This window comes from Neomonachus schauinslandi, chromosome 6 (genome assembly GCF_002201575.2).
Source record: "Neomonachus schauinslandi chromosome 6, ASM220157v2, whole genome shotgun sequence".
NCBI classification, from domain to species: Eukaryota; Metazoa; Chordata; class Mammalia; order Carnivora; family Phocidae; genus Neomonachus; species Neomonachus schauinslandi.
The window spans coordinates 99,742,617-99,753,673 of NC_058408.1; the positions used below are offsets into that span (position 1 = coordinate 99,742,617).

The 11,057-nt window shown below is 44.0% G+C and overlaps 1 protein-coding gene across 1 annotated transcript; it reads right to left on the reverse strand.

Moving 5' to 3' along the window:
* Nucleotides 1-8,020: 8,020 nt before the first annotated feature.
* LOC110589331 (dnaJ homolog subfamily A member 1-like) lies at nt 8,021-10,193 on the reverse strand. Its single transcript, XM_044916489.1, has 2 exons — nt 9,865-10,193; nt 8,021-9,300 (listed from the first exon to the last, which is right to left on the reverse strand). The coding sequence occupies exons 1-2, from the start codon at nt 10,172-10,174 to the stop codon at nt 8,981-8,983; spliced, it is 630 nt and encodes a 209-aa protein (XP_044772424.1). The 5' UTR covers nt 10,175-10,193; the 3' UTR covers nt 8,021-8,980.
* Nucleotides 10,194-11,057: the final 864 nt, after the last annotated feature.

Consider the following 11,057-nt stretch of genomic DNA (forward strand, 5'->3'; position numbering starts at 1 on the left):
CTTCCTGGGGTCATCTCATTTACTTGGGTTTCTGGAACACATTCTGGAAAGGATTTACTCTGTATCCCAACACAGCAAGTACCAAGAGTGGGGACGCATAGTATGAGTAGAGAGACTGCTTGGTGCCCAGCTGCTAGAGCTTGAAGGGGCCCTCTGTATACAGAGCCATGGACAGGGCTCTGAGAGCAATGTGGGCAAGGAGCTGCCCCAGATGATCTCAAGCTCTCAGGGCAGCAGACTTCTGCCATGAGCTCTACCCTCTGCCCTGTCTTAAATCCTTCCCATGTTAGCTTTCACCTGCTTCAGCATTTCACGTGCTGACCAGCCTGCTTCCTGGTCTGTGAGCCTCAAGCCACACACACACATATACCCCCACACACACATACACACACACACACACAAACACAGGCATAATACCCTTGTACTCCCATCTGTCACACCTAGAATTCTGCCTTCTCCAAAGCTATCCCACATCTAGAACTATATTCCTGATACATAAATCTAGAATGCTCCCCTTCATCCACACCTAAAACTCTTACCCCATATCTAGGACCTTCTGTTCTCCTATATGCACCCTGGACTCTTTGACCCATCTCACTATCTTTCCATTGCTTTGGAACACCTTCTCTTTTCTCACATGTGGAATTATGCACCCCACTCCTGTATCATTTTCTTCTATCACCATTATATCCACAACTGGCCCCTACACCCACCCAGAGTTCCCATCTCAAACCCCAAATTCATAATACTTGGAATACTTCCATCCCATACAAAAGGAGGCTCAAGAATTCTGAGCCCCTACTATCTGCCTGCCTCCACCCTTGGCAGTGGCCCCTGTAGATCCTCATCCCTCCCGGGCCCTAGGGCAAAAGGGCTTTCAGGCTCAGAGTTTTATGGCCTGAGTGAATGAGATATAGCTGCAGGAATATATCAAGACTCATTTCCAACTGGGGGAGAATTCCTTCTCCTCTATGCATTAGGTAAATATTTGCTTGATTTTCTCATTCTGAGCTTGGTTCATGGAGCATTTTAGGCAGGCTGAGGGTTGGGCACATGCTGGGGAGATCTTAGCTCCTGGTTGCCAGGAGAGGGAGAGAAGTGGGGGAGCAGAGTACAGGCCAGGGGAAGACTATTTTCAGCTTCCTGGCCTTATGAACTGAACAGGTCTCTCACCCTCTCTGGCCACAGACTCCAATATTAAAACAAAGCAGCATTCTTAAATACAGTAATCTATGAGAAAGCAAAAGGGACTGGAATGCTCTTAGAGAGAGAAACCAAAGTGTGTTGGGAGGTGATATAGACACAAGCTTCAGGCTTCTGAAAGCCAGGGGATGAGAGGTGAGTTGCCAGCTGCAATGTGCTCTTGAAGAAATGAGTTAAATAAATTAACGCGATAGGGAGTGAGGCTAGGAGGAGTTTCCAACATGGTTGCTAGATAGAGATGGGAGAAGTTGATCTCTGAGGGAGGTTCAATTGATAAAAGACAGACAAAATCTACTAGCTAACTATGCTTCCAGCAAATTTTTATTGAGCACCCATCATTTGTTGGACCTAGTATGAAGAGGGTAGAATGATGAGACTATCATAATCCTGCCCCGGAACTGAGAGAGGAGGACAGAGAAGCTGTGGGGGGGCGTGGTTGCGAGCGGTGGGGGTGTGGACCTGTGTGGGGCCCAGGGATGCACAGGTCAGTAAAGGCTCCAGGGAAGAGGGCCCTTTGAACTGGGTGTAGAATGAGGAGTTTGCTAAACAAAGGGGTGAAGGTAGTGAAGGCAGGCGGTACAGCATATACAAATGCATAGAGGAAGGACCAAGCATGGTGGTTAGCAAGAGGCCATGGCAAGGAGTTGGACTTGACACTTAAGTAAGAGTCAAAGTGGGGAGCCTCCTGACCTATGTGGAGGCTTGATTAACAGGTGTAATGTGAAGGCAGGAGATGCAGGAGAAGCTGTGGCTGTGATTTAGAGCTGACGGTCTGCTCAAAGCCACAGTGGTAGGATGGGGGGAGAGTGAATGAACACACTTCTGAACTAGCCTTGATGACTTGCAGGCTGTGGGGGTGGGACAGATGGAGGAGGTGATGACTCAGAGGCCTCTAGCACAGACAACAAAGTGGACAGGTTATACTCAGCATCTAGCTAAAGAAAATGAATAAGATCAGCCAGGCTTCATATTGACTAAGCACACACTCCCTCCCCCACCCAAATCTCAGCATCTCTCTCAAACACAGTGACACTCGTAAACAGGGTGCACATGGGGTAGGGGCCTCAACCCTCCCCTAACTTCCCAGAAGGAAAATTTTAGATGGAATTGCCCAAAATACAAGAATCAGCTACATACATTGGGAAGTGAGAGGCCTGATTCTATTTCTGCTGCAATAGGTTTTTAAAAATCTTTCACTTAAAAAAGTAAATAATAAAAGGTGTGAGTCCTGGGGAAGGTTGCATAGAAGTGAACCAATAGGAGAAACCATCTCACCGTTGAGCTCGATGATGCTTCAGCACCACGGACAGCAACACATCAAGGAAGGCGCCAAGTAATGTAGTCATGAGGCACAGTGGGGCTTGAGGATATCGGTGAACCACCTACAATTGTATGCAAATGTAACACATTGAGTCATTAGGAATTCAGTATTGTAAGTGCTTTAATATTATTCTGTCCATCCTTAGGAAAACATAACTTTGAAGGCCGGAAGCTTACCCTGCCACCACACAGGAGGGGAAAAACTAACCGATGCTTTGCTGTATCACCAATGCCCCCTGCCCCCAGTAAAGGAAAGCAAGCTCCTTTGAGGTTCTAGGTTTTGAGTATGACACCTGGGATCACAAGACCCTTTGAGAAGGAAAGGGGAGTGTGTTGGAATTGAGAAGGGCAAAACAAGCTGGCACCTGAGTGTTTTTGAGCCTCTGCAGGTTTTGAAGAGAACAGCATTTCAGGCTTCTTGGGAAGGACAGGTGTATGGACCTGAGCCCCTTTCCAGGAAGCAGGACTCCCAATGGCCTGGCTATGTGGGGGCTGTGAGGACTAGTCACTGAAGATCAAGATGAAGGTCCCTGTGGGGCCAGCTGGCAGGGAGAAGTAGAGTATCTGTTAGAGCCATGAACCTTGGAATGGACTGTACACTCAATCAAGGCTGAGTAAGAAGGAATGGGGAGGGGTGACTTCCCGCACCTAGTAAACAATAGAGCCCACTCTGCGTTCCAGGACTCTGTAAGCCTAAGGCATTTGTTCAGACTGAAGCTTAGGAGGAGTCTTGAAAGTTACTGATATTGGTTGGTGAGTGCTGAAGCCAGGTTTAATTTGTTTGAAAAGAATATAGAAATGTGGTGTTATATATACCACGAACATTGTGGAATAATTATGCTTTAATTTATTCATTCATTCATTTCCTCAACAAATATTGAATGCCTATGATGTGTGCCTTGCACTAGGTGTGGCCTTGAGGATAACTAAAGAGCAAAAATTAACAGTCTCTATCCTCCTGAGGCTTATCATCTAATGAGGGAGACAGACATTAGACATATAATAACACAAATAAAAGGAAAATTTCAAGCAAAATAAACATTTCTGAGAACGAAAGTTATCCAAAGTTATGCTAAAAGAATGCGTAATGGGGAGTGTTACCTGATCCATAAGTAAGGGAGGTCCCTGAGAAAATGATGTTTGAGTTGAGAGGTGAGGAATAAACTGGAATCATCTCGAAGAAGAGCATGGAAGAAAGAGCTCCAAGAAGGACCAGCTCCTGAAGGTCCTGAGGAGAGAGAAATTTCAGAGAGGAAAGGGCACTTATAGGAGGCCCAGCAAGGCTGGGGTGGGAAGCGGAAAAGTGGGTGGAGAAAATGGTACTGGAGAGTCAAGTAGGGACCACATTTTCAGAACCTTGTCAGTCACAGAAAGAGCTTTGCCATTAGCACAAGACCAATGAGGAGCTTTTGGAAGGTTTTGAGGGGGGAGGGAGGGCCTTGGAATGATGTTCAGATTTGCATTTTGGAAAGTTCACTGGTTTAGCCTGGGTTCCTCTCAAATGCAGGACCTGAAGTAAAGACTCATGGGCAGGCAGTGTATCTGGAAAGTGATCCCAGGTATCAAGGATGAAGGACCAGGGAGAGTAAAGAGGAAAACAGAAAAAGCCAATACAAATATGCATTACTGAATTGTTTCCCATCATATAAAACCAGAGCTAATCTCATTGAAACTTTCTCAGAAGGACATGCAATACCTCTCAGAATTCTCCACATGATGGTCCACAGAGAGAAGCATTTCTACCTCAACTCCCATCTCCCTAGTGGCCCAGCAGTGTTGACTCTCCCCTGCCATGCTTCCAGGCTGCACATGCACTGGGCTGTGAAGAACTCTGCTGGTGTCCCACACTGTGGCATCGGAGAAGCCCTAGTACAGTAAGCAAAGAAATCACACATCATGTACTTGAGCTAAGACACTCTCAGTGGAAACCTTCCTGGAAATGTTCACTGCAATCATGGATGGAATCAGAGAGAGGCTGAGAGGATGTTCAACAGGCACCTGGACCTTCTGATACATTCTTTTGGTCACAGAGTCTATTTTGGGTGAAGGAGAAGAGTGGTTTGGACCACAAAGGTAGCAGTCGTGCAAATAGAAGTGAGCTGGGGAGAAGTGAGGATGGAAGACCTGGGCTACAGTTTAGAGGTTGTCTGATGGGCTGGCTAAGGAAGGGCATGAGGGGAAAGTGCAAGCAAAAATGACTCATGGGTTTTCATCCTGAACAAATGACTGGATGATAGAAATCCTGTTAATAGAGTCTTATAAAAACAAATGAAAAGGAGTGGCCAACAAAAGAGGAAATGGCATGGAAGACCAGAGAAGAAAGAGTTTCAAAGACAGTGGTTAACTGCTGAGTAAGATGAGGTGGCATGTTAAGTTATACCCCCACTACCAACAAAATATATCCACACTCTAATCTCTGGAACCTGTGAATGTTACCTCATACAGCAAAAAAAGGTGGGGGCGCTTTACGGATGTGATTGAATCAAGGATCTTGAGATGGTGTGATTATCCTAGATTATTTAGGTGGCCCTAAATGCATATATCCTCATAAGAGGGAGGCAGAGGGAGATTTGACACAGACAGAAGAGCAGGTGATGCGGCCAGAGAGGCTGAGATTCGGGTGTTACGGCCACAAGCCAGGGAATGCCAGCAGCCACCAGAACCTCGAAGAGACAGGGAAGCAGTTCTCCCCTAGAGCCTCCAGAGGAGTATGGCTCTGCTGACATCTTGATTTTGGCCCAGTGAAATTGATTTCAGACATTTGGCCTCTAGAACTGAGAGAGGATAAATTTCTATTGTTTTAAATCACCAAGTTGGTAGTCATTTGTTACAGCAGCCGCAGGAAGCTGGTACAGACTTGTGCTCCCTGGATTTGGAAACATGGAGGTCACCGGGGCACCAGCAGGATTGGATGTGGGGAATGAAGGAAAGGGAGGGATTGAGGTTTGTACCTGAGTTTTTGGCTTAAGTAAGTAAGTGAGTAGATAACAGTGCCACTTACTGAGATGGGAAGCAGGATCAAAAGTTCTGTTTTGACGATATTAGGCTTGAGAGCAATATAGACATTACTGCTGCTGAGAACAGTACAGTTAGATGAAATCAATCCCAATTGTTCCTGCAGGAACTTGAAAAAGGCAGGGGGACAATGCCTCCTAGTTCACACATGGAATGAGAACCAGAAAAGATGCCTTAGCCTTTATCCAGTACATAGAGGGTGAGCATGCCCATGACCAGAGAATTCTTCCCTGTGCCAGAGTGAGTGCCAGCTCATGCCAGTGGTGTCCCCAGGCATTCCAGAAATAGCAGTTAGTGCCAGGGGGTCGCAATGAAAGCAAGGCAAGTTAACTTGATGCTGTGGAAGTAGGAATGCAGGAGAAGAGAGATAATATAGGCAGGAGGGATTAACAACATGTTCCAAAGGGATAACACTGGTATATTGAGGGAGGAAGATGAATGCAGGCAGTGACTGTGTGTGCCAGGGGAATCACATGGCATGTGGCAGAACCATAGGGGCCAAGGATTAAACATGTTGTGGGCCGTATGCTGTTGGACTAGCCATTCTTCAGCAAGAATGAGATCCGACTGCCAGTGCCAGGTAGGGGCCTGCCAGCACTCAGGCTCCAAGACCCCAGGGCTGCTGCCGTCCTGCCTTACACCTGAATCCTCCTCTTCAGAGGAAGCTGGAATTGAAAGGATCCTTCTGTCTCTTGAACCATTGCCATGTACGCGTAGGACAGGCTCCTGTTAAAATGGTCAGCTGTCCCAAGAATCAACTATTGGATGTCTCAGGAGGTTCAGCGGCTGCTGATACCAGAAGGTGTAAGGCCCCAGGAACATGCGCTCCTCAGCAGCCTCCTACAAACTATCCTTGTTTGTAATTCTTCCCCTCCACTTAGCATACTTGGGATGGGGCTTCTTGCTTGCTCTTATCCACCTCCAGGAACCAGTAAGGAGAGCAATGTGAAAGGGGGAGCAGATGGCCATGAAACTGCCATCAGGCCATGAGAATTTACTGAGTTCCAACTGTGGATCTGGGCCTGGGCTTGGAGCTGGGGAGGTCAGTGTGTGCCAGGAATGAAAACCAGCATATCACACAGCACACACAGAGGGGGACAGCGTGGTGTGGCAGGTGTGTCAGCAGCCAACAGCTTCCATGGTGATTTCACACCTGCCTTTTCCCTTCCTCTATATGACAGGTATGCTGAGCAGGAATTCTCCATATGCTCATTCTATAGATGAGAATACTAAAGCTCAGGGAAGGGAAGTGACCTGCCCCTCCCCCTGGCCCAGCATTCTTCTCTTTATAGTTTGCTGCCTCTGGAGAAAAATAAGACATGGTCTCTGGCCCTGTCCTCTCTCCCAGCCTCCAAAATTTTGCAAAGTCCTCTAGTGGAGTACTCAAACTTTAAAGACTCTAGACTCTAGACTCTAATTCAGTGATCTAGGGTGAGCCCTGAGATTCATATTTCTAAGAAGTTCCCAAGTGATGCCGATGCTGCTGATCCTTGGACCCCATTCTGAATAGCCAGGCTCCATTCCAATATACCAATCCTAATCCATCTACCCCATCTCAAATGCATTCTGTCTTGGGACCTGAAGCTTGGTAGGGAAGGTAAGGGGTAATCAAGCCCACCATACCCGAGCCCATCATTCCTGATCTCCACCCACCTTGTGGACAAGCCTCATGGTTGTCTCTGAGGATGCCCTGACCCCTGTACTTTCTCTGTCTCCTTTAAGAGCCAATTCTCAAATTTTCCTTAATCCTGATGCAGGGGGAAAGATCTGGGCGCAAGACGACATGATTTCTAAAGTTTGATCTATAATAACCTCACTCAGTCATATTATCAATTCATTCACCCACTCACTCACCCACTTGCTGCATACACATTGACTCGGTGTCTCTCAAATGCTTTCCCTTCCCAGGAGTTGGTGTTTCCTCATCAATAAAATAGAAGGTTTTGAGCTTGAGTCAGTGGTCTCCACCCTGGCTGTATATCAGAATTACCTGGAGAGATGATTGTGATTTACACATACTAAGATTCACCAATTTTAAGTGTATAATTTGATGGGTCTTGGCAAATATATACAGTCATGTAGCTACCTACCACTATAATCAACATATAACATTTCCATCACTCAAACTCCCTCATAATCTCTTACAGTCAAACATCCGCCTCCAGCCGTGGTCTCTGATAACTACTGGTCAGCTTTCTGACATTTCCTATCAGTGGAATCATACAAAATGTACTCTTTTGCGTCTGGTTTCTTTAACAAGGAAAAATGCATTTGAGATTTATCCATGTTGTTGTGTGAATGAATAGTTAAGTCCTTTGTATTGCTGACTAGTACTTCATTGTATGGATACACCACAATTTGTTTATCCATTTATCAGTTGATGGATACCGGGTTGTTTCCATTTGGCCATTATGAACAAAACTGTTATGAACATTCAAGTAAATTCTTCTTTTTTTTTTTTTTTGCTTTTTAATCAGTATATTAAGGAGACATTCATACATTTCATTTGCTTAATTCTGATACCCAGATTTAAGCTTGTGAACATGACTTTTAAACATACAATTAAAGCTATTCATCATAATTTGCTATACTACCAACATTAAATTACAGTTACTTCGGAGCAGAAGTTAAATGGTTTAAAGTAAGCCTGTAACATACCTAAAAAACACCTTCCTATCGCATACATGCAAATTAACGTCTCCACGTAAATGTCTCTTCACTCTAAGTTACCCTGCTCCTGAAGTCACTAGTCTGAAGCTTATCATGGTCCAAAGAGAAGGAAAAAAAGTATAACCAGGATATATATATATATATATTAAAAAAAAAAAAGATGGCACAGCAGAAGGGAATGCAGTTCTACAAGTGCAAGCCCTCAAGCAGCAGCATATGATAAACCCCTTCTTTAGAGAGGTATCCTTTCTATCAATGATACCACAGGCCAAATTACATAGCATGCCATCTTCAAGTAACAGTTGAGGCAATAAATGCAGAGACATCACAATGAATCCCACTTAACTATAGACCAACACTTCTCTACAAATTCTTTGTCTGACTGCCAATTAAATACAAGTTTTAACTTCATAGCTTAACAATTAAGGGTCATACACCGAAGTCAATACATACACCTAGCATTTCAGTCTGAGCTGTTTCATATACATAGAGCTGAAATTAATTACAAGGTATGGCCTAACAAATGCTAGGGGAGATTTTTTTTTTAAGTAGTTTTTACAAGTATTAAACTTTATCTTGCACACTGAAGTCATCATACATACAGGGCAAAGTCAGAGCTTTTATATTTGAGTTTATTCTTCATTTAACTTTTAAAACACTACTATAGTTGAATATTAAAACAAAAACAATAGCAAGTAGTGAGCTATGATTATAGTCCTTCACTCATTCACTACTGCATATAAAATGCCAGCAGTGTTATTCACTGGCCCCATTAAGAGGTCTGACACTGAACACCACCCCTGCGATGATGTTCATCATCCTCATAGGCTTCCCCATTGTAATGGCGCCGTCTTTCCTGATTTGGATCAAAGTCCATCAGTTCTACCTGGTCCATTTCATCAGTCTCTTCTACTTCTTTCCTCTCAGGTAGGAGTTTTTCCAGCAAAGAGAGTTTATCAGGAGAGAGAAAGCCATTCTCAGGAAAGTTTACCTTAAATTCGATGATTAGGCGACTCTTTTCATATGGTCTACGATAAATTGGCATGCCTTCATTTAGCACACACTTGATATCTCCATGCTTGACAATTTGACCTGGGTGAGAGGTGATGATGATGGTTCAGTTGTCAAGAGTAGATATTGGCTTTTGAAAGCCGCACAGTGCTTCAACCAGCTGTATGTCCATACACATGAAAAGGTCTTCTCCTCGCCGAGTAAAAACAGCGTGGTCCTTCTGATCTAAAACAATGATAATATCTCCTGGTTCCAGTCCTGGTTCTTGGTCTCCTTCACCATGGAATGTTATTTTCTGGCCATCCTTCATGCCTTTGTCAATATGAACTTCTAGAATCTTCTTCTCTCAAACTATCTTCCTCCCATTGCAGCTTTTACATCTATCTTTGGGACTGATCCGTTCCCCATGGCCCTGGCACTCCATGCACACAGACTGAATTTGCTGAACCATTCCAGGTCCTATCTGATGAATTCTTATTTGCATTCCAGTACCTCGGCAATCGGGACAACATTCGACTGCTCCTTTCTTACCACCTCAGCCTTCACATTTATCGCAAATCACATTCTTTTGCAGAGCTAGTTTTCATGTTGCACCATTATATAAATCTTCTAAGGTTACTGAGAGCTGATGCACAACATTTTTACCTCTCCTTTCTCTCTGCATCCTTCCTCCTCCTCCAAAAAACGTATCAAAGATGTCCATGGGGGAGCCAAAACCACCACCAGCTCCACCTTCTTTAATTGCCTGTTCTCCTCCTTTGTCATATAATTCCCTTTTCTTTGCATCAGAGAGTACTTCGTAAGCTTGAGAAATCTGTTTGAACTTCTCTCCTTCATTTGGATTCTTATCAGGGTGATACTTCAAGGCCAGTTTCCTGTAGGCCTTTTTCAATTCCTCTTGGGTGGCATTGGGTTTGACCCCCAAAACATCATAGTAAGTGGTTTCTTTCACCATTTTCTACAGCCGGTGAGAGGGCCGAGGCTGGTGTGGGGGAGCAGGAAGGAGCGCGTTGCTGGGCGCAGCTCCGGCAGCTGCCGCTCCTCCGCGTCTCATCGAGCGTTCTGGAAAGTTCCGCCTCAAGTAAATTCTTCTTATGAACATGTTTTCCTTTGGTAAATACCTTGGAGTAGGATTGCTAGGTTAGATTTGGTGTACATTTAACTTACAAGTAACTGTCAACCTGTTTCTCCAAAGTAGCTGTACCATCTTACATTCCCATCAGCAGCGAATGAGAGTTCCACTTGTTCCACGTTCTTGTCAACATTGGATACCAGCAGACTGTATGAATTTAGCCATTCTAGCAAGTGTGGAAGTATCTCGTTATGGTTTGAGTTGTATTTCCCTGATGAGTAATGACCCTCAGCACCTTTTCATGTGTTTATTTTCCATTCTTTTATCTTTGCTGAAAAATTGATTCAAATCTTTATCGATGTTTTATTGAATTATTTATCTTCCTATTATGAAGTTGTAAGAGTGTGTTATAAGTTCTGGATACAAGTCCTTTATATTTTTCTCCCAGTCTATAGCATGACTTTTTATTTAATCATTAAATCTTGAAGAACAAAGCATTTTTTTTTTTAAACTTGGAATAAGTCCACATTATCAACTTTTACTTTATGGTTTGTGCTGTTTTTTTAATCAGAGATTTAAATTTCTAATAAACCCAAGGTCATAGTGATTTTCTCCTGTGTTTTGTCATAAAAGTTTAGAGCTTTAGCTCACACATCTTTAGGTTTATGATCCCTCTTGAGTGAATTCTTTTGTGTGGTGTATAATATAGATTGAGATTCATTTTTTGCCCAAGAACATCCAATTTCTCCAGTATCATTTGTTGAGA